The sequence below is a fragment of the Sceloporus occidentalis genome, unplaced genomic scaffold, assembly GCF_023333645.1.
Source record: "Sceloporus occidentalis isolate IW3139 unplaced genomic scaffold, rSceOcc1.0.p SCAF_14, whole genome shotgun sequence".
NCBI lineage: Eukaryota > Metazoa > Chordata > Lepidosauria > Squamata > Phrynosomatidae > Sceloporus > Sceloporus occidentalis.
Genome location: NW_028316994.1, coordinates 1,588,697 through 1,612,820, shown reverse-complemented (window position 1 = coordinate 1,612,820; position 24,124 = coordinate 1,588,697). Strand labels below are relative to the sequence as shown.

General features: G+C 41.7%; 1 protein-coding gene across 1 annotated transcript in view; it reads left to right on the top strand.

Moving 5' to 3' along the window:
* Positions 1-23,680, top strand: part of LOC149303484 (scavenger receptor cysteine-rich domain-containing protein DMBT1-like) — a 39,388-nt gene extending 15,708 nt beyond the window's left edge. The window contains exons 2-13 of the mRNA XM_089481050.1: positions 3,032-3,379; positions 5,794-6,099; positions 7,760-8,074; positions 11,515-11,820; positions 13,675-13,989; positions 14,566-14,871; positions 15,612-15,926; positions 16,998-17,312; positions 18,211-18,540; positions 19,358-19,681; positions 19,770-19,898; positions 21,089-23,680. Of these exons, the coding sequence (XP_089337176.1) occupies positions 3,032-3,379; positions 5,794-6,099; positions 7,760-8,074; positions 11,515-11,820; positions 13,675-13,989; positions 14,566-14,871; positions 15,612-15,926; positions 16,998-17,312; positions 18,211-18,540; positions 19,358-19,681; positions 19,770-19,898; positions 21,089-21,252 (3,473 nt within the window). The 3' untranslated portion in view covers positions 21,253-23,680. The remainder of the gene's footprint in view (positions 1-3,031; positions 3,380-5,793; positions 6,100-7,759; positions 8,075-11,514; positions 11,821-13,674; positions 13,990-14,565; positions 14,872-15,611; positions 15,927-16,997; positions 17,313-18,210; positions 18,541-19,357; positions 19,682-19,769; positions 19,899-21,088) is intronic.
* The last annotated feature ends 444 nt before the right edge of the window (positions 23,681-24,124 follow it).

Below are 24,124 nucleotides of genomic sequence, written 5' to 3'. Positions count from 1 at the left end.
TCCCCCCTTTTCCATCAGTTTACTTCACTTGGTGCAAACTGAGTTCAAAGTGCAAATGTAGTTTTCACTTTATTAACTCAGCAGGGGGGAGAGGAGAAAAGGGGCAGAATTCTGCTCCTCCCAGTTAGCTCAGGCAAAAGCAGACTACTGCAGCCTCTCCTAGCTAGCGTGTCCTTCTTCATCAAAAAATTTTTCCATCATGACCACACTCTGACATTGACTGGCCACATGTGTCCTGGTTTTCATCTGTTAAATGTGAGAGGGCATGTAATATAAATATAATACATACTGTATATACTCATGTGTACATCTAGTAATTTTAGTCAGAAAATTGACCCAAAAAACCTGGGTTGACTTATCCATAGGTCAATAGGTCGACTTATACATGAGGTTGATTATAGTTGAGTATATATGGTATCTTCAATAACGGTTTTAAAATCTATTGGGATGGGTTGTTGAGATTGCAAAAGGGTTATTGTTACTTGGCAGTTGTGTTCATTTTTACAAACATTTCAAGGAGAGAAAAAAGGATGAATCATAGAATCATAGGATCATTGAGTTGAAAGAGACCACAAGGGCCATCCAACGAGTAACTTCTTAGAATATCCACATTTCCCAAGAACAGCATTGTGAAAGATATATTTGCACAACAAAGACTCTGTGTACGTGATTTGTCAGCATTTCCCCAATGGCAACCCAAGCATTCAAGCTGATTGAAAGATGCTGCTTGGAGACCAGGAGAACCTTTATTGAGCACATCTGAAAGCATCCAACTGGAGAAGACTGTCTTATGATTGTTTTTTTAAGGACTAAAAAAAATATTTTCCAACATAAGGCATATTTCTGAATAGACATGCAGAAAATAGGCATTTTATAGAATAATAATAGTAAAAAAACACATAATATTCTACTACTAGGGAATTTCTCCAAGCTTTTGTCATAAATCTGGCAGTTTGAACTGTGCACTGGAATATACATGCTAAAGGCACATGTTGGCTAAAGCCCACAACATCACTGTTGTAACAAATTTTACACACTCCCAAATATGTGCCAATTTGCATCCTCTTAAATTTTGTATTTATTTACATAAAATGGTTATCACCCCCTCCTCTCATCATACCTAACTGTCTACTAACATATATTAAAACTAGCGGTGTGAAAGGTCTCATGCTTTGGTGATTTTGACTGGGGCCCAATTCATTTGAGTCAATTGAGACTCAATCCAGCCCATTTTGGACCTCAAATCTGATGGGAAATACAGAAATCCAAATCTTTAGGTTTCCCATTGACCTGTACTGGGAAACTAAAACAGCTATAACTTGTCAAAGTTTTTTTAAAAAAAATAAATTCAAAAGTGCATGAAATCTGACAGCCAGCATGATGTATTGGTTTTTAGCGTTGGAACAGGATCCGAATCCCAGTCTGACCCTGGAAACCCACTGGGTGATCTTGGGCAAGTTACACTCTTTCAGCTTTAGGGGAAGCCAAGCCAAATACCCTTTGAACAAATCTTGCTAAAGAAAACTCCATGATGCATCTGAGGAAGTAGATGAAGGCCCAGAACACACAGGCCAAATAAGGTGGCTCTCGGCTGCTTTGGGGTGTGGTATTCAAACAACGCATGCCCCCAAAGCAGCTGAAAGCTGCTCCTGTGCAACCAGGAAGAGTCTGTCACTGCCGCAAAAAGGAGCAGATATAATCAGCTCCTGCCAGTGACAAATTGGGACCTTGACGGTGTCCCCCTTTGGAGGTGGGCTGTGCAGTCACTGTGGTTCCGGTGGGATTGTGGCTGGAACAGCTGGAGGCCACTCCTCTGGGGCCATCTGCTTTGCCCTGACATCTACAAAAGCTTATGCTACAACTTCTTTTGCACAGTTAGTTTCAAGGGTGCTACTAATCCCTTTCCATGCATCTGAAGAAGTAGAGCAAGCCTACAAAATCTTATGCTACATATTCTTTTGCACAGTTAGTCTCAAAGGTACTACAAGATCCCTTAGCATACTGATATTCCAGACTAACATGGCTATAACATCCAAAATCCACAAAATAGTGATATGATTATCACTAACCCCTCAGAAACATGAACTGCAGGAGGGACAAGGATCAAAGCCAGAAAGTGTCAGGTATCAAAATGACCTCAATTTCTTGAACTTGTGCTTTTTTTTTTACTGCTCAAATTACTTGGACAGTGTGTTTTAGTTTATCTAAGGCTGGGTGATTCTGCTTTTACTGTCATGGCTCAATGCTATGGAATTCTGAGATTTGTAGTTTTGTGAGCTATTTAGCCTTTCCAGTCAGAGAGCTCTGGTGCCAAAACAAACTGCAAATCCCAGGATTCCATATGATGGAACCATGACTGTTAAAATGGTGTCAAACTGCATTAATTCTGCAGCATAGGTACAACCCCTGATGGATTGCACAATTTGTAGTTTTGGATAGGGGATGAAACTGCTAGGGTGGGGGGAAATAAGTGAAAATATATAAAGAGGGTAAGAAGTTATAAACAAAGTAAAGATGAGAGAAAAATACAGAATCCATAAAGCTAAAAAATGGAAATAGATTAACACAGGCTGTGAATGTGCTTGCATGTCTGTAATGTGTGGAAATGGGCTGGTGGAGAAGAAACCTGAAGAGAAACCCAAGACGTTAGTGTCCAAACAGATATGATATAAAGAGATGGTAGAACTAAGAAGATAGCAGCCTTCTCAAATGTGGTGCTCTCTAGGTATGCTGGGCTATGATTTCCATGATGGCCATTCGCTGGGAATGATGGGAATAGCAGTCTATCACATCTTTATGGTATAAAGTTGGGGAATGTTGGAATATGGATGGCCTCCTCCTTCATGACATGTTTGTGAGCATCTGGGGACATCTAGGGCACAATGCTGTCGGACAATGAATGTTGGACTATATGGGACTGGTTCCAGTCCAGCAGTGAAGTTTTTACTCTTTGTCCAGTTGCTATTTTAAACATTGGAGAGTTTCTCCCCCTCCTGCCAGCTGACACTCTCTCTGCAATTTATTTATCTAGGCATAGTTTGGAGCACGGCAACTCCAGAGGCAGACCAACCCGAGATCCGGCTCATTAATGGTTCAAGTCGCTGTAGTGGGAGAGTTGAGGTGGTGCATAATGGAGTGTGGGGTACAGTCTGTGATGACAGCTGGGGCATTGAGGAAGCCCGGGTAGTCTGCCGGCAGCTTGGCTGTGCAGCTGCAATAAGTGCAACACGGAACGCACATTTTGGAAGAGGAGAAGGTCGCATCTGGCTGGATGAAGTCCGGTGCACAGGAACTGAATCAGCCCTCAGTCAATGTCCAGCAAGGCCTTGGGGAGAAAATGACTGCCACCATGGAGAAGATGCTGGTGTTGTCTGCTCAGGTAAGTTGACTGTGGTAAGAGTTAACAGTATGATAAATATCTTTAATCAGGCCCATTTGCTGCATTTGTGTTTTGTTCTTGTCAAGATATTAAACACTTTTATATTGATGCTTTAATGTGGTGGCTTATTTAATTATTTTTTAAAAAAATATTATTACTAATTTTCAGTTCATGTACTTATGTCTCATTTGGGAGAAAGGTAAGATGTGAATTAAATATAAATAAATAAATACACTAAACTATAACAGTTAACAGTGCATTGACTACAGTTAATATTGTTATTAAGTGCTGTTGCTACACTTCTCAGAGGAAATTTTTAAAAAAGACCATCTTAGAACACATCAACACAAATTCAAGCAACCCAAAAGATATACCTAATATAAAGAAACAAACACCAGTTCACAAACTGGTCAACTCCACCATTTGTTTCAACACATAAAAAATTATTTCACTCAAGAGTCATATAGACATATATAAGTAAAAGGATGCAACTCATAAATCTCAGCAGTAATGGAAGGAAGATAGCAAATGCTAGCCAGGATCATGTTAGGGAGTTCCATCTTTTAACTGAACTTTCTAAGTGAAGTTACATCTGCGGAAATTAGAACTGGATAGTTCTGTAATGTCTGTATCCAGTAGAGGGCTGCTGTTATGTTACTACATACTAGAGCCAGCACAATGGGACTGACACACAATGAGGCTGATGCACAACAAGATGTGCATTGCATTGGTCCCAGTGTGCAGTGCATGACATTAGTTACAATGTTCATTGACCACCAATGTGCTTCCGGCAGTCTTGCTGGTGGGCTGTTTTGCCTCTTGATGATTCACAAACAGGCTTCTTAGCATCTCTGCTAAGTATATGTAAAGTTATGTAACACAGATGGTGATACAGGATTCTTGTATATAAACAAGACATATTTTGATGTGTGCTGTCTTCTTCAGTGGCCAATAAAAAAGTGCCTTGCTACATAAAGCCTTCCCATTTTTTACTTGATCAAAGTCAAACATATGGTTTAGGTATTCTCATAAAAGGAAATTTCCCTCTTTTTAAGAAATGGCAAAAACCTCTTGCTCTTACTAGTCTGAGCCCCTTGATTACTGTTGATTCCTTATGTGAGGCATTATATGAGACATTATATTATATACAAGTGAGCCAGTGCGGCACAGTGGTTTGAATGTTGGACTGTGCCTGTGGAGACCAGGGTCCAATTCCGCACTTGGCCATGAAACCCACTGGGTGACTTTGGGCAAGTCACATGCTCTCAGCCTAAGGGGAAGGCAATGGCAAACCTCCTCTGAACAAATCTTGCCAAGAAAACCCAACAATAGGTTTGCCTTAGGTCTAACTCAGGAATAATAATAATAATAATAATAATAATAATAATAATAATAATAATAATTTTAATTTATATTCCGCTTAATCACTCGGAATCCAAGCAGATTACAACAATAAAACAAGATACAGTTAAAAAAACCTATCCCGCCTTCCCCCAGTATAAAAACATAGTAATACTAAAAGGAGATTAAACCAGAAGGACATTAAAACAATAGTATAAAATAACAGTTAAAATAAGTAGGAGATTTGTAGGCTGTATATTATAGCGGGGTCCAGATAGGATGGAAATGAGGATGGAGCAAAGAGGAGAAAAAGTGGAGGTGGGGAGGCAGGTAAATGGAGGTGGTCTAGTCTGGAAAGGCCTGCCGGAAGAGATCCATCTTAATAGCCTTCTTAATGGTTTCCAAGGTGGTAATCTGACTGATCTTGGCCGGCAGGTCGTTCCAGAGTCTCAGAGCAGAGTCTAGGCACACAACAACAGATATTATATACAGGTAGGCTTGCCATATCCCGCCTGGGGGCGGGACTTTCCCGGTTTGGGGCGGGGCCGCACGGTCACGGCCCGGTTTGGCCCCGCCCCCGGGATTGCCCCTGCTCCCAGGCGAGATATAGCAAGCTGAGGGAGGCTTTCCCTTGCCGCTTGGGCCCAGGCTTGCAGGGAAAGCCTCCCTGAAGGGGAGGAGTCCCTCTCCGCTTGGGCTCCGCCCCCGCCGAGGGCGGGGCCCAGGCCCATAGGAAAACCTCGGAGGCTCCTATTCAAAAGTAGGACACAAAAAAAATGTGACCTACATTTGAACATTTTGTCCTACATTTGTCCCGGTTTGGAGGTCCTGATGAATGGCAACCCTATATACAGGGCATAATACTTCTGCCAAGAGCAGAGTTGCCAGTTGGCATGTCCACTACCGTGCCTTGACAACAGTTTGATACACAGGTCTCAATCCACACAAGTGCTGATAAAAGGCCCATACATAATTAAGTCATTACAACAGTAGTATACTGGGAACCTTTAAGGCCTTCTGCTTTAGCATTAACTGCACTGGGCATGTCCTTTGTTTCTTTTTTCCTCTGACAGAGGTGAGGCTGATGGGTGGTTCAACTCCCTGCACTGGCAGAGTCGAGATACTCCACAACCAAAGATGGGGAACAGTGTGCAACAACGGCTGGGATGTAAATGATGCACGTGTTGTGTGCCGGGAAGTAGGCTGCGGAGAAGCTTTGGCAGCAGATAGTGCAGCTAAATTTGGACAAGGATCTGGTCCTGTCTGGATGGATCAAGTGAACTGCACTGGGGAAGAAGGCAGCTTAAGGGAATGCCCACCAAAAACCTTGGTGGAACACAGATGTGACCACAGCAAGGATGCGGGTGTGGAGTGTTCAGGTAATCATCACAGAACTATGAAAACAGAAAATATTGCTGAGATTATAAACCTCAAAGGGCATTCTGCGTCACTGCTTATTTTATCATGAGGCAATAGCACCCAGCTAAGAAATTGCAATCAGCAACTGGCAAAACCCGGGCCAAGTATGCTTGGCCTATTATTACTGTACAGTGGCCTGATGGAGCATCAAGTGGAGGAATGGGAAAGCTGAAAAGGAGGAAAGTTTTGTTTTTTAAAAGAAAGAAAGAAAGAAAGAAGTATATTTTGAAAAGAAATATGAAGCTGAAACTGGGTGGCAGCTGAGTGGAATGGGGAGTTTTCCAAAGACCCTTGGAAGAGGGACATGAAATAATTTCAGCTCACTTCTTTAAAATGTCTCCTAACCCAGGAATTCTGTCCTACTGGCAGAACTCCTCCACAGATAGTTGCTCTTCTCTTCCAGTAGAAAATAGAATCAAGATTCTACTTTGCTACTCCCATTTTTATTAAATTTCATGTATTGACAAAGCAGCTTCCTGATCTTTATTGCATTTTTAATTCCCTCCAGAAGATTTTTGTTCCCCCTCCTGACTGGTTGAAGAAAAACACCCAACAAGTTCAGAGGTAGGGATGCGAATATCTGATTCACAGGAATTGGACAAATTCATTAAAGGTGAAGCCTTTCTAGAAGAGTCCTCAGAAAGCAACTCCCTGCCATTTGGAAGGAAGAGGTGGTCCTCCAGAAATTGATCTCAAATGACAAGCAGATCAGCCTTACTCTGTGAATGTGCATGCAAGGAGACAACTAGGGCATTTATTCTTCTTGCTCAGCAACTGCACATGACTGTCCCTTGCAAGTTACTGGGACTGGATACACCACTTTTATTTTATTTTTAAAAAAGTCTGAAGAATCACTAAAAATCAGCTGAGAAATACCCAGACTGCTAAAACAATATGGCAGTTCATGAAGGTTTGCCCCCTCTTCACAACTTCACAAACACCTCCCAAAACAGCCAATGTTGGGCCAAAGCCAAAATCAGGAATGAAGTTGTGTTACTTCCATAATGTATGGACTTTAATAGAGTAAATAAATGGAGTGAAATTAAATGATGATGATGATGATGATGATGACGACGACGACGACAATTTTAGGCACAATAAAGACTAGCCTAACCTCTTTGGCCCTAGTTTTGTGGTTGGCTTTCAATATTTTTGAGGTGGGCTCTGGGGTTTGTCCCTATTTTATAACTTCAAAAACATTTCCATGTGGCATACCAGGAGTCAGGGGGACAAAAATTACCTCTATGCTCCTGTTGCAGGTGTCCATACGTGAATTAAATATACATTTATTCCCTTCTTTTTCCTTTAAAATATTAATCATTAGCTGTAAAATAATTTCAGTACTACTCCAAAATGGTTAAGAAGGGGTGCATCACAATACAGGTTTGGGCCAGTTTGCTTCTCCTATAGGTGATCCCAAGAGATTTCATTTTTGAACAAAAGACTGTGATTATGCTTCCAAAGCAATCACACCACACCAGTGACACATTCGAAGGCACACCAAATAGTTTGGACTACAGTGTAATGGTAGGAAAGGCCAGGTACATTATGAGAAAGCAGTGGCGAAGTAAAATGGCACCAGAAATGTTTGTGTTTTACCAATATTTTCATTCTTCTTAGAACCACCTGAGATCAGATTAGCAAATGGCCCCAGCAAATGTTCTGGAAGAGTGGAGATACTTCATGAGAAACTCTGGGGGACTGTTTGCGATGATGACTGGGACCTTGATGACGCCAAGGTTGTTTGTCAGTATTTGGGCTGCGGAACTGCTATCTCAGCCCCACGGGGATCTCGTTTTGGGCAAGGAGTAGGTCCAATATGGCTGGAAGGTATTAACTGCACAGGGAGTGAGACTGCAATCAGCAAGTGCCCAGCAAAACCATGGGGAGAACATGACTGCACCCACACAGAAGATGCAGGCGTTGTGTGTGCAGGTAAGTAAGAAGGACATGTGCAAATTTGACCCTGAAGTAAAGGATAGAAGAGGGCTTTTTGTTTGTTCAAATATTTAGAATTACCTTAAATGTTAGAACTGCAGAATGTCATAAATTTATAAGGATCCCAAAGATAATCAATTCCTACCATTTCCTGTGAAGCTGGATCATTTCTTTCAATCTGTCATTCATTCATTGTATTTATGACTTGGTTTTCTCCCAAATAGGATCATCCCTACTCTAAATCCATCTCTTCACATACACATACACCATTCAATCCAGATTATAGTGTGTCATACGTAGTGTTTAGAAATAATCCACAAGAAACTAGTTACTTGTAATTAGGTCCTTTTCAAAGAGCTAATATACCACTTTCTGGGTGCTATGGGGGTCAACTATATTTGAATTTCTTTGCAAACACAATCACAATTTAACTCTCAATATATTTTTAGCAGCCATACAACAAATTATATATTAAAACTGACACATATGCACTGTCCTAAAAGTTCATTGGATCTAGTGAGGTGCCAGTACCAGACCTGATTACAGGACTCTTCTACCTGTACTGGTCAGTAATGTTGCAATCCTGAAGTTCTAAGTAATACATACAAAATAGCAGCAAATGCAATATAAATTCCACTAGAAAGGATTTCCCCCTTTGTTTCCTCATGCATATAACTGAAAATAACCTGGCCTTGTTCAAGGTAAAAGGGGCCTACTCCTTAGTCCTGGCTACTGCAACTCCTCCCAGGTCTAGAGGATTTATCAGATTACAAAACAACAGTGAGGGGCAGTGAGCTAGAAGCAGCTTTATGCTTATCTTTATGCATGCCCACAAAACACTTCTGCTCTACTGCCAAGTGAAACAGTCCTAAATGCGTGCCTTTTATCCTGCTGGAAAAATCCATTTGGCAAAAGCTAGACATTTACAACCAGTTCCCTCTGGAGGGAGGAACAGAAGTGTTGCAACGTCATGTGGGACAGTAAGTATAAAGCCATTTCTTTCTCATTTTTCTTTTGTAATGTGATAAGGCCGTCATTCTCCTTCTCCTTCTGAACTCGGCTGGTAAGTACAACCTTTCCTTAGGGTTTCCCTGCCCATCAAGCCAAACGAATAATTTATAGGGTTTACACTAACACATAATCACGTTCCATTGTGCCCACAATTAACAGGGGGCAATTTCATTTTTTCTCTTAACATGGGTTTTGCCAAAAGGAGGGGAAAGAGTGTGATTACACAGCCATTATTTATTTTCTCTGCTGAAACACTTACATTTTCAGGAAGAAGAGGAGGATGTGTTATTTAATGTGCTATTTAGTCCCAGTGGCTCAGTGGTTAAATGCCAATACTGCAGCCAAAACGTTGTGAGTTCGATCCTGCAGGGCTCCAGGTTGATTTAGCCTTCCATCCTTTCGTAGGTTGATAAAATGGGTACCCAGCTTGTTGGGGGACAATTGGCTAATGCATTGTAAAATGCTTAGAGAGGGCTTAGTGGTATAGAAATGTAAGTGCTATCACTATGGCTATCTTTCCTATTATTTAAATCATGCTTCTTTCAGGGTACAGACCTTCTAAAGCAGTTTGCAAAGAACACCAATAACAATAACATAATTAATAAACTTGTAAAAATGATCAGGATCTTTCCTACAGGAAGTATGGTAACAGAAATCCATATCAGGAGGCTTTCAGGTAGTATTCATTTGACTGCCTTTTCAGTAGGACTGCCTTCCTACATTTTTTAAAATGTAGCTATGGAAATTCAACACATCCCTAGTTTTCAAAATCAAGTGAAAAATTTGCAGCACAGACATTTATTTGTAGTTCTCTTGAACTGGTATACGTGTAATATCTCTCTTATATGTGAGATAAGACAGACACATGGGTTTACCCATGTGTGTGCTCACATGTGCCAACACAAAGTAACTCTGTTCCAAAACCACTCAACCATTGTATTGCTATTGTTGTTGTTGTTGTGCTGAAAATGGCTAACAAAGCAATTAAATAAAACAAGCAAATTTAATAACATGAAATGGATTGATTAAATGTAAGTCAAAAAGCAATCAAAACACAATCAAAGCAACTTAATGGCTTGCTTGGAAAAAATGGAAGGCCCTTGCCTGCCCAGCAGAAGGGTGACAAGGAGTGGGGCCAGCTTAGCCTTGCTCAGTAGGGAGTTTACAGCACCCCCCAAAAAACTATTCTTATATCCCCACGAAACACGTTTCTGACACCTTATTACTCAAAAACTTACACCAGAATCCCATGATGTTTAAAGGATCTTTTTTCATCAAGGATTGTATTTTCATGAGGTGCAAGAGCAAATACCCCCCACTACACTTAATCATAAAGATGTCATCTAGATACAAAAGAAAGCAACCTGATGCCCTTCTAATGTTTGGATTACAACAGCCAAAGACTCCAGCCAGCATGACCAGGGATTGTGGGATCTCTACTCTGAAACCTCTGAAGGACAACTCTTAATCAGAAAAGAATTGGTTCCCATTTTCCTATGTTTTTATAGTGCACAATTGGTGAAATCTGCATGTTGCTAAAACTGCAGAACAGTTCAAGTAAACACTGACCATTTACTTCTCAACCCTGGTCAATTAGAGTCCAACAAACGTCTCCATAGAGTAGAATCAAAGGAGTGTTCTTGCAAGCTTTGCAGTCTTGGGCAATGCAGGAAATCAAGAGCTACAACATCCTTTAAAAATGGCTGTTCAGCTCTGCTTGATGACTGCCAGCAAGGGGATAATCCCTCCATCGCCTGTGTAACCATTATCAATCTGCTCTTGTATTAAAAAGATTCTCTAATCCAAAGCAAACTCTACCCTGTTGTAAATTAAGGTAGGAATTCAGCACAGTACTTGTGTCTTCTTCATAAGTGGACTTACATATGCAGGGAATATAATTTAATAGTTTTCTAATGTCCATATTTGCCTATGGGCTGTCATGATGTAACATTGCACTGGTGTCCATTGTGCAATGGTAGCCAGTGGAGATATGCATCAGGGCACTTCCAATGCACATCTGGATAATAGCAAAGAAGTGCCGGAGTGTAACAGGAGTGCCCAATGTGCATCACATTGTTCCATGCATAACATAATTGCTTAATACACAGCAGAAGTGTCTGGTGTGCAATGGAACACTCTTACCAGTGCCCTCATGTACAATTTCATAGTTCACTAACAGGGTTTCATTGCATTTCTGCAATATAGCTTCTGACTGATGAAGTTATGAAATGTAGACTGTGATCTAGAATTTCAGCCCATGTCTTCTAGAGACTAAATAGATCTTATATGCCTGTTGATATTGATTCTGGTTTCCAGTCACAAAAAATAAAGTTGTTCACCCTTTCTTGCAAAGGTGTGCTCAGAGAATTGTGTTTGGCTTTACCCCAAGGATGTGCTAATATATTTAATTTTTGTTGTCTCATCAGAACTACGTCTAGTGGGTGGCACAAGTCGGTGTTCAGGAAGGGTTGAGGTGTATCACAACCAACAATGGGGCACAATTTGTGACAACAGCTGGGATTTAAATGATGCCCACGTGGTGTGCAGAGAACTGGACTGTGGAAGAGCTACAAATGCATATGGAGGATCACGCTTTGGCCAAGGATCTAATACCATATTTTTAGACCAAGTGAACTGCACAGGAAAAGAAGCCTTTTTGAGTGAATGCCAGAAACGGCCCTGGGGAGAGCATAACTGTAACCACAACAGGGAAGCAAGTGTGGAGTGTTCAGGTATTTTGGTGTGATGTAATGCAATTAGAGAATGTTGTGTAAGGATTTGATCTCTGAGATAAAAGTCAAATTCTTTATTTTTTTGTGGGTTTTTTCGGACTATGTGGCCATGTTCTAGAAGAGTTTATTCCTGACGTTTCGCCAGCATCTATGGCTGGTGAAACGTCAGGAATAAACTTTTCTAGAACATGGCCACATAGCCCGAAAAAAACCACAAAAAACTATGGATGCCGGCCATGAAAATCTTCAAATTCTTTGTTTCCAGTATTTTTCTTCAACATTTATTTTCCAGAACCTAGCTGAAAGCTGGAAGGTTCAAGTCTTCTGAAGGAAATGGTTACAGCCAATATATAATGCTCGAAATATTTGGCTGACACCTAGATAAGACAACCTTTGTCTTTAGCATAGCATTGGTTCCTCGCAATGAACATAGCCTTTTGTCACAAGACTCCATCTTACCAGCCAGACACCTACTGAACTACTGCATGTTGATGGAAGGAATAATCCCAACTCTCTTTTCCCCTAGGATTACTTCCCAGCAGTAAGTCTAAGGGTCTAAGGGAATGTACAAACCACTCCTTCTTCAGCTGGATTGGGGCCACAGCAACCTCACACCACGGCCCTGATCTGGCCTTTCGAGAGCACAACAAGGAGCTGCAAAAAGCAGCTGCTCTTTTTTGCACCCTCGAAAGGACACTATAGTTGCGGTGGCATAGCTATATGGCGCCCCTTCGGCACTTCATAATCTGGATGCAGCGCCAGAGGTGCCTCATGATGTCACGCACTGTCTGGAGTGGCATGCAGCAGCAGGGCACCCTGGGGGGTGTGTGGTTGGGTGTACATTGTCAGGATGCTACGCCCCAACTCTGTCCCTAGGCCGGCCATTCAGGATAGTCTGTTAAGGGCCTAATTCACTTACTTCAAGATGAGCCCTGTCTGACATACTGTGGGTAGGTGGGTCTACACTGACTGCCTCAGAGGATTCTGTACCTGAGGTTGCCACCACTTCCCTCCATTACCTGCATACATTTGACTTACCATATCCATGGATTCTTTATCCATGGATTCAACCATCCACAACTTGACAATATATATATATATATATATATATATATATATATATATATAACAACCACCATAAATTTCCAAAAGCAACCCTTGATTTTGCCATTTTATATAAGGGACATCATTTTGCCACCCCATTGTATTTAATAGGACTTGAACACCCATGGATTTTTATATCCATGGGGGGTCCTAGAACCAAACTCCAGTGGATATTGAGGATCCAGTGTATTCTGGAGTGATGCTGGGCAGTTGTCTACACAGCATTCCCTGTACTGCCTGCTGCTGCTGGTGCAAGTGACTCCAAGGCCAGAAACAAGATACCCATCATCAGTCACATGGCTGGGTGTCTTGTGACCATAGAGTAGTGATTTGCACCAGCAGCCACCACAGCAGACAGCACAGCTGGACGCTGTGTAGATAGCTGCTCTGTGCCACTCTGGTGTGCTCTAGATTTTCTGGGAAAATCCAGAGAAAATATTGAGTTTTTAAAGAAATGAATTAAAAGAGAGATGGCCCAGATTTGCTGCGAGACTGCCTTTCCCAGGTATGAACAGTCAGCGGTTGAACTGGGCCATTGGCCCTGTGTCATTTGACAGGGCAATACCAGGGTGAGGGGAAATGGACAAATGACCTGTGAAGGCATACACTGCTTTGCTTTCACAATGGCCAGCTACACATTTTACTGTACTAAGTTCAGTATGACTAGACTTCCCTAATTGGGACCAGCAAAGAAAGAGGAGGGTGGGACCTGGGAAGTAGAGACATAATAACATCTTTAATCTTTTTCAGACCCAAACGAGGTCAGATTGGTGAACGGAACAAGCCGCTGTGCTGGGAGAGTTGAGGTGCTCCACAACCAGCAGTGGGGAACGGTGTGCGATGATGGCTGGGATCTGAGCAGCGCCCAAGTTGTGTGCAGGGAACTTGGCTGTGGTGTTGCCTTGTCTGCCCCACGATCAGCTACCTTTGGAAGAGGGTCTGATCCCATCTGGCTGGATGATGTCAAATGCAAGGGGACAGAAGCTGCTCTCAGAGACTGTCGTCTAAAATCTTGGGGAGAACATAACTGCAACCATGGAGAAGATGCTGGTGCTGTTTGTTCAGGTAATAGGTTGGCACTAAAGAGTGCTATGCTGCATACCCTTCAACATTTTAGAGATGAAAATAGGGACAGGTGTGGCCAAACAATATCAGAATGTGGCCCAGATGGCAAAATTCATTACTGAAGAAGAAACCATAAGCGGTCCTTAAACAAGTGTGGGAATTATATACCCTCCAGATGCAGTCCAATAACATTTGGAGGACCACATGATTCCTACCCTGACCTATCTGGATCAGCCAGTGGTCCCTCAGAACTCTTATAGCAGGAGACTAGACCCCACCACCACCACACCTATGTATTAAATACAGAGTGGGAACAGCTGCTTCCAGCTGATCGTCAGATTTATGATTCTTAAATAATTTATTTGCTCTTTGCAAAATGTTTGTCCTGCAGGCAGCAGCAAATTGCTCGGTAAATGGGACACAAAAAGAGGGACTGCTTCTCCTTTATGGGAAAACAACAATAACCTTGCACTCAGTGAGAAGTGAACCAGTCTTCTCAGTCATTGGATGCTCATGAACCAACTCAATAACTTCTTCTTGATGCATGTATTCTAACAATGTTTGGCTTCCCTTCAGAACTCAGGTTGGTAAACGGCTCAACTCGCTGCTCAGGGAGAGTGGAGATATTCCATGACCAGCAATGGGGGACTGTGTGTGATGACCGTTGGGGACCTAAACATGCTGAGGTTGTCTGCAGGGAGCTCGGCTGTGGTGTCGCTATAAAAGCTCACACAAAAGCTTCCTTTGGACAGGGGACGGGGCCCATCTGGCTGGATGATGTAAACTGTCAAGGAACAGAAGCTTTCCTCAGAGAGTGCACAGCCAGCAGCTGGGGACACAATAACTGCAATCATGGAGAAGATGCTGGGGTTGAGTGTGCAGGTAATCTATGCGACCAGGATATTGATAGGACTGTTTCTTTCCCTCATATATTTGACTGCTTATTTTTCTCAACACTGTTGGCCTTGTATCATATCTCATTCCAAAACAGTCTTCTCTGTTTTAGCAGACTATATATGTCTTTTATCAGAGAAGTTCAGGTGTCTCCTTCTTTCAGTGTTCAGATGAAATCTAAAGTTGACATTTGAGTTTCATCTGGCTTCATTTTTAGCATAGGGTTTTCTCTCCACTTCCTGTTCTGCTTTTAGTTATCTTTTCTTATTCCTAGTTTAATTGCTCTTTTTGGTCGAGTTTTTAATTTTAGTTGTGTCATTCTTGTATTTTATCTTTGGAGCCATTACTGGGGCTGAAAAGTGGATGTAAAATACATTTTAAAAATAAATATAAATTATTCATGCTGAATGTCTAAAAACTTCAGTTCACCCAGAAATCCTTCTCTAATCCTCAGTGTGTGAGGAATATACTGTATGTAGTCTAAATTTTATTCATTTCATAAAAACACTTCTGCATCACTTCTAATTTAAACAAATGTCTGACTGACAGAATTATAAGGCAGTGGAAATGAGTAGGCCATATCGCCATTAAGATTTTCACACACATCACTATTAAACAGGCTATAAAATAAACAAATTATTTTCAGGATTTCCCTGTGATATCACATTTTGCATGGGATAATATCTGCGGCCTTTAATATTTCTAATGTTTTTGTTGGACCATTTCAGACCCAGTGGAACTGAGGGTAGTTAATGGCTCACATCGGTGTTCCGGAAGAGTAGAGGTGTTTCACCTCCAGCAGTATGGAACTGTCTGTGATGACAACTGGGACATAAATGAAGCCATAGTTGTGTGCAGGTACCTTGGTTGTGGAACAGCCTTATCCGCCACCCGTGGGGCTCGATTTGGACGTGGAAATGATCCTATCTGGATGGATGATGTGGATTGTGCAGGAACAGAAACAACCCTGTCTTCTTGCGCAGCCAAGCCTTGGGGAAGCAATGATTGTAATCATGGTGAAGATGCTGGTGTCATATGTTCAGGTAATGCTTTGATGCAATATTCTACAATAGATGGGGGGTCAGTCCTGCTCTCCACAACATGCTCAAATATTGCTGGTCTTCAAGGAAATTGCCTCTTTCAGCCATTCTTGTAAAGCAGTAGAGCCTTATTCTACATTCTCCCTACAAAGTCCACTGAAGTGCAGTTTCTAGAGGACAAGGGAGAGAGAGCTATTGCTCTTGTTTTCTGCTTGTGGGCACCCCATAGGCTAGTTGACAGTATGCTGGGTCTTTTGTTTGATCCATCAGGGTTCTTCCTATGTTTATGTTGTCCTGCTGATGGTTGCTCCTTACTAAAGAGAGAGATCCTCTGACATCCACCATGAGCTGAAGCTCTACTTTGCCATTGCACAATTGTTCCACAAGGAAGAGATGTGCAGTTGTTTGCTTAACTGAGAATACAACCAAAGGGCACCAGAACAAGTTAAGACATTTGTCATTGTGGCCCCAAGGCCACCTGCAGTCATCAAATTGTAGTCTAATCTGCACTGCATAAACGATGCAGTTTGATACTGCTTTAGCAGCCATGGCTCAATGCTATGGGATTCTGGGATTTGTAGTTTTGTGAGGTATTGAGCCTTCTCTGTCAGTGAACACTGGTGTCACAACAAACTACATATCCCAGAATTCCACAGCATGGAGCCTTGGTGATTAAAGTGATGTCAAACTGCATTATTTCTGCAGTGTAGATAAGACCTGTTTCTGCAGCCCTTCCAGAGTCCCAAATGGCCTTTTTCTGGCCAAATTTGGGTGAATTGCCTTTCCTAGAGACCTCCAGGAAGGGCAATTCACTTTTTAAGTAAGTTGCAGTCCCCTCCTTGCAGTTTGACATTCATAAAAATACCAGTTTTTCAAAACCAGACGTTATCAACCTCTCACCCCATTTAAACATTTTTGCCAGTCCAAGGCTGTGGGGACCAGTTTAGAACCAACCCATTCCCAAGTACTTACTTGCCTCTAGAGAATAGGCTCTTCTTAATCTGGGCACTTTCAGGGCCTATTCTCTGTAAAATTAATTCTTCAATTTTGCATTGCTTCTCACTCTGTTCTCAGAGAATCTCAGGCTGGTCAATGGTTCAAATCGCTGCAGTGGGAGAGTTGAGATCCGGACATCCCATAGCGATGAATGGGGAACTGTATGTGACCGCACATGGGACCTAAATGATGCTTCAGTTGTGTGCATGCAACTGGGCTGTGGAACAGCAGCATCAGCTCCAGGTGGAGCTCATTTTGGACGTGGATCAGGTTCCATCTGGTTGGATGACATCAACTGCAAAGGCAATGAAAATGCCATCCATGAATGCCGAGCAAACTTTCAGGGGACAAATGATTGTAATCATGGACAAGATGCAGGAGTTGTTTGTTCAGGTAATCTTCCACAGTAATTTTGAATGTCTGTAAAATGGGAGCAAAGAACAATGTGACAAGGAATGAGTAAGAACACAAAAAACATCCATGTCAGACATGGTGGAATTGCAAATCAAAAGTTGGCAAATCAGAAAGTTGAACCTTCCCTCTCAGAACTTGCAAATAACCAATTCCTTGTAACTGGTGTCTTTTCCTACTAGCATAGGTCCAACTTAGTTAAATTATGTCCACAACTTAACAAAGGATAAACTCAGTGTACTGCACTGTAATCTTGGAAGTACAAACAAAACTTTCAGTTACTCTTATACTTATGAGAGTTTGGCTCTCTAAACAATGGAGGAAGAGGGGTGAAATGAATGGATGGTTCAAGTGCTGGCTTTTATTGTGCTTCATGTTTTTGTAGGGGTTGAGGCCACAACAAAGTTAATGAGAGGAAAGTAACATGGGGAAAAGGTTTCCTTTCATCTTAGGACAAGACCCAGAATGAGACAGAAAACATTTAAGTGACTATACCCTAAGGAAAGAAGAAACATTGGGATCAATAATCTTGTCTTTCTCCCTTCTTTAAATCTGACTTCCCAGCTTTGTTGTTCTTCTGGCCCCTAAAACCTTACCTTGCACAGTCGGCTGAAAACACTGTGTGACATATCTTAGCTGTGTACAGCTGTGTACTTGAAGATAGGGAGCTTCCTTGTTCCCCACTTTTCATTTTTCATCATGATCAGTAGGACCTTCAATGTCTTGATTCAAATGGTGGGGCTATACTTCCTTCCTTTGCATCTTCAAAGATCGGCAGCTTCAGCAAATAAGTGGGTTTTCCTTCCCTAACATGGATAGAAAATTCTTCATTCATATCTTTATACCTATACTGAATATATGATCATCCTGGATTCTCTAGCATCACCCACCCTCAATGTGGGGAATATCAGACTGGAAGATGGTCCACACTCCTGTGCCGGAAGGGTTGAGGTTTTCCACCAGCAGCAGTGGGGAACGGTGTGTGACGATGGATGGGGGCTCCCAGATGCCAACGTTGTGTGTAAGCAGCTGGGCTGTGGCATTGCTTTGGAGGCCCCCCATGGGGCACATTTTGGAAGAGGTCCAGGCCCCATTGTTCTGGATGATGTGAACTGCACAGGGTCAGAAAGAGCTCTCAAAGATTGTGGTGGCCGTTCTGTGGGAGAACACGACTGTGACCACGCAGAGGACGCTAGCGTGGTATGTTCAGGTAATTCCTTCAGATGCAAACTACATTTTTCACATAGATGCTTGAGACAACACTCCAACTTAAAATTAATAATGGGATTTATTTATAGATTCACTCACCATTCAGCAACTGATTAAATTAGTCTATATTAGTGGAGACTAACCAAAAGGATGCAATTTTTAGCACAAAAAAAAGTAGTGGGGGGGATTTCATATCTGTTTCACCATTACTTCCTCTCCCACCCCTCAAAATCCTTTCACAAGATTCTTGATGGACTTTTGCCCTTGCAAATACATCTAGAAAAAAGGGAAGAGGGTGAAGCAATATGGGGAAGTAATTTTCACTGGAAAAAAATGTCCAGAAAGAGAAGAGTTCAGCACCCTTCTCTCTTATAGCTTCACACCCTCCAAAAGTTATGCATCACATTGAGAGACGGAATTGAGACAAATGTACATTGACTTCCAGGAATGATATACTTAGGCAATGTTAATGTTTCAGTTTTCCACTAATGTACTACCCTGTATGCATGAAGCAACAATGTGTGTTTTTTCTGTCACAAATAGACTTTGAGAACTGCATCAAACCTTAGTTTCAGATCTTGGCATGTTTTAACAAGCCACAGTTTAAGGACATTGCAGGTCTCCATGTATAGATCTATTAGGGGACTGTGATAATTTTAAAGTGTAAGTGAAAGCATCTGATCTTTTCAGGGGAAGAGTAGCATATGAGGCACCAAGAGAGCCTGCCTGGGAAAATGACAGCACAGGCAGTGTTCTATCACTGAGAAGGCACATTGCTTCATCTGGGACCATAATCATTTCCCTTTTTTGCTTTCCAGGTCAAATTGAGGTCCGATTGGCTGGTGGTCCCAATTCCTGCAGTGGCCGGGTGGAGTTCAATCACAATGGCACTTGGGTTTCAATTGGTGACTCTGGCTGGGGGCTCCAAGAAGCCATGGTCATATGTCGCCAACTAGACTGTGGTTTAGCATTGTCTGCGCCAACAGGCAATAAATATGGCGTGGGTGTTGGCCAAGCCTTACTGGATGAGGTGGACTGCACTGGATCAGAATCAAGTCTCACTGAATGCAAGGCTGTGCCCACAGGACCCCATAAGTGCGTCTGTGGTTCCTATGCAGGAGCAGAATGTCAGGGGTCATCAGGTAATTACTCTGTCTTGGATGATTGTGGCTTGGAATATGCAAACCTAACAGCCTTCACTCTCAGCTTCTCTTCTGTCCTCCTCCACAGGTTCTGGGATAGTTGCTGCAGTGATTCTGAGTCTCTTAGCTGTTGTCCTAATAATTGTTGGGGTTCTGTTCTACCTGAGGAAAAAGAGAGGGAAATTGTTTACTGTCAATCCCTTTGGTCGCAAAAGAGGTAAGGAGCAGCCAACAGATTTTTCAGTTTTGCTTCTCTGGCTGGGTATTCCAGCATCTATCTCTACCTGCCAAATGACTGCAGAGTCATTCAAAGCTTGCAAGTCACCATCTAAGAACACAATCCTGCTCCAGTTACCTCATCACTTCCAGGATTGGTATGACATTTTAGCACCCCATCAGGACACAAACTAGTGTCACTGATGAGTATCCTTTAAATGTTACACATAGTTCTTGGAAGTATGTTTTTCTTCTTCTATAAAATATGCCAAAATACAAAGTTAAAATCTTGAATCTTAGTGGTAGTCCTTACTAGAAACAGACCCATTGAATCTGTACGATTTACAAGTGTTGACTCACCATTCAACAACTGGTGCAATGTCTACTCTAGGTGGAATTACCAATGGGATTCAGGCCAACAGCCACTAAATGCCTAGGTAAATACATTTTTACTGGGCATCTAAAAGCTAATAATGTGGTCTTGAAGACTGTTGCTGTTGTGTGCCTTCAGGTCATGTCCAACTTCTATAATCTCTGTGGCAGCCCCCACAAAAGCTCTCCTTAAGGAACAACCATAATTCTTTTTACAATGGAGACAACAGTGGCACAGTCGCCAATCCATGTTTTCACCAAATAAACTATCCAAGGTTCTGAACCCTATCCTTCAAATAGGGTTACATCTTAGATAGCTCCTTTAATTTTCAGCCTGAGGCCTGAAGCCAATCCTCCTTTCCTCTGTCATAGGAACTACCAGCTACCACTGGCTAGAAATATCTGGATTTCTATAGCCCACAATGTCAGGTTCACATAGGAGACACTTAGTCCAAAAACTTTTAGGTCTTTAACCAGCACTTCAAATTGTATTTAGAAACAATGTGGTACTACTGTAGATCTTTTAAATGCAGGCAGAATATCATGTCTGTGGGATCTAGCCAAACACTTGCATTCCATATTTTGAAACTGGGCTGTGTAGAGGCACACTTCTGTCCTATCTTTTTGTCCTCTGTGTATACATCCCCACAATGGCCACCAGATATACTCCCACTCAGCATCTTCAATGAGAAGTAGCAGGAGGCAATTCATAGATTAATGTTAGGATCTCTACATGGCAAAAAAGACTTGTAGGTACTTAACAACAAAGAGTTTTAAGATGAAGCAGATGTAGCAACCTATTCTCTCTTTTTCTTGCAGAAGCATTCATGGAAAATATTACAGTAGGATCAGATATGGTAAATGGGATTCGGGAAATGTATATGCGGGGAAGAGAGCAAATTGCACCAGAGGCAGACCGTGAAGGTGACACCATTTGCCTGGTGAAAAACACCTCTGAGCCTTCTGCAGAGCACACTGACTGAGGAAGGAGTGATGGCTCAGATACTGAGCAGAGATAAGGCCTTATCCATGCCACCAGCTTTTTTGTTATTACAGTGAATGTTTGGAAACTAGATATGTTTTTGCTGGGATCTTTGGGAACATAGAGATATCCCAGTTTCTGGGAGCACGAAAAGGAAATGAGTCTCATTAAGCCGGAACAGAAGAAAACAAAACAGAAGTCCTTTGGAATATCCATGAAGCTGAAGCTTTTAAGGGATGGGACTTTGGAAAATTTGTTTCCCAGCCATGCCTTTCTTGCCACAATTCATGCAACAGTACATGCTTCCCTGCTCTCCTGCTATATGTATGACAGAGCATATATTTACCTACTAGACCCCAAGACCCAGAAATCATGCCTCCTGCTGCTCCTAATTCACTTGCAAGATTGTTGTCTTTTTCCAATGCAAGGGGAAGAAGTTTCAGACAACTGCCTTTCAACATGAAAATAATGTTAGACTTCTTCATATTGCAACTCAAATCCCACCTCCATTTCCATTTGTACATTAAAGTAAGACAGAGTGATATGTAGCTATGTATGCTCTATTCTACTGCTTTATTATGTCTGAGTAAATTTGTCACACATCTACAGGGTTTAACTGATAAAAAAATATATAATTGCTTACTGAGTAAACATCGATACTAAGCTAGAAAGATATTAATCTTGCAACCAATACTCTTCATGCCTATGGAGAAGAAAGTACATTTTGTTTTAATATGTCTTTTTCTCTAACAGGTATAGTTAGGATTGCAGCCTTAATGTGGAAGGAAGGCACAAAAATGTATCAATCCCTGTTCCTCTTTGTGAATCTAGTTTTGTTACCAACATAATCACTCTTCCTTCTCTATCACAAAGAAGAGCAGCAAGATTGCACATTTAACTTGTAGTTACTGAAGATAAATGTAGGCTGTATGTAGACATGCATCATTTCAGTAGAGAGCCAACTGCAGAACTTCACTCGCTTTTCTTTTGAGACTTAAATTCAAGGCACTCTGTTCTGGATTAGAAGAGAAATTGGATTTGTACAGAGCACTTACTGGTCAGCCTTATACCCATCATAAAGCAAATATTTTTTCTTAGAGCTGGAATGTGCAGCATTGAAGGGATAACTGTTGTGCTTGCCATGATGAAACTACTGTCCTTTCCTAACGGAGATTTCCAAGTTTAAGTAGACAAGGAAAAATAAAAACCTTTCCAAACAAACAACGAACCACTGAACCATTAGTGGGGATAAATATAATGCATGTTTTGGGGAAATAGACCAATATGAAGCCAAACGTCTCACTCTAAGTTCAAGAGATGGAGAAACCTTTGGTCTAAAGGCTGTAAATGTGACTGTTGGGGAGTAAAAGTGTATGGGTGTCACCCAGTACACTGAAAATACATCTGTACATAATCCTTTAGCCCCATTTTTTTGAAGAACACACAAGTGAAACAGTCCTTTTAATGCAAGTCCTTTAAAGAAAAAAATTGTAGGATTTTTGGCTATGAAACATACCCAGTTCTTAGTAAAGACAAATTTGACTAAGTTGATGATTCAAGTGATTTAAGACTTCACACTTTAGAAATTCTTGCATATGCACAATTTAGCAGAAACAAGATGCATTGGTCCAGGGGATTGTTGTTTGTGCATAGCATAGCATGGTGCACAGTTCACAACCTGTTCCACAGGAGTAGGACTCATGGAGTTTTTCCACTATTGTTGTATCTGTTTTTTTAATCTGCTTCTGTTGTATCTGCTTCTCCCTGCCACCCCCCAGTTCTATGGCTTTTTGAATTTACAAAGAGTATGAGGTCATAAAGGTTTAAGAATAAAAGAATTAAACAAGAAAAATAAGAATTATACTCTGAGGAATCTTTTAATATTGTTGCTGTTAGTTTCAACCATAGTTTAGGAATATGTTATGAAGGAATTCATACTCCCAGAGTATAAACTTAGGGAGCTGCCACACTACAGATTTAATGCAGTTTGACACCACTTTATCCGTCATGACTCCATCTTATGGGATCCTGGGATTTGTAGTTTGTTGTGGCACCCAAGCTCTCTGACAGAGATGGCTAAATGTCTCATAAAACCACAAACCCCAGAAATCCATAGCATTGAGCCATGGCAGTTAAAGCAGTGTCGAACTGCATCCAATGTGATGAAGAGTCTGGGTAAGGTGGATGGCTGGAGATGGCATCAGCATGATGATGAAAGCAGCTGTGTGAAGGGTTCAAAATGAAGGAGACCCTCTGGAGATGCTCCCCCACACATCTCTGTATATGTCTCTGTTGCTTTCCCCCTTTGCCTGTATTTAACCTTTTCCTAACTTGGGGGCTGTCACTTGGAATAAAGGAGATGCCTCTGGTTGGGGCATGACCTCACTGTTGTTCTATGGAGAGTTCAAAAATAAAACCATGTGTTTAGAGTGATGAGTGTTGAAGTGTATGCCTAGGGTGCAACCGTCAAATGTGAACATTCCCTCTGGGCAGTGATAATACTCTTATATGGTCTTGGGAGTTGAAAACAATGGAGTTGTATACATAAGGCAAAGCCAATTAAATATAGACATTTATCTTTTTTCAGATCCAGATAGGATTGCCCAACATCTCTGGAAACTGCACAATAACTAACAAATGGGTTTATGTATGTGTGTATATGTACCAGTCTGAGCCAGTCTGGCAGGTCTCCATTCAGTGGCGGCAAACAAGACAGTTAAGCACTGATTGCTTTCCTGATCACATCAATGAGAACGTTTCCTCGCCAGCAGGAGGGAGGGAAATTCCATTGTGTACTTTAAAATGAAGCTCCAAGTTGGACAGGGATCCAGCCTTTCTTGCCCTACCCTTCCTGCATGCCTTCTTCATATTAA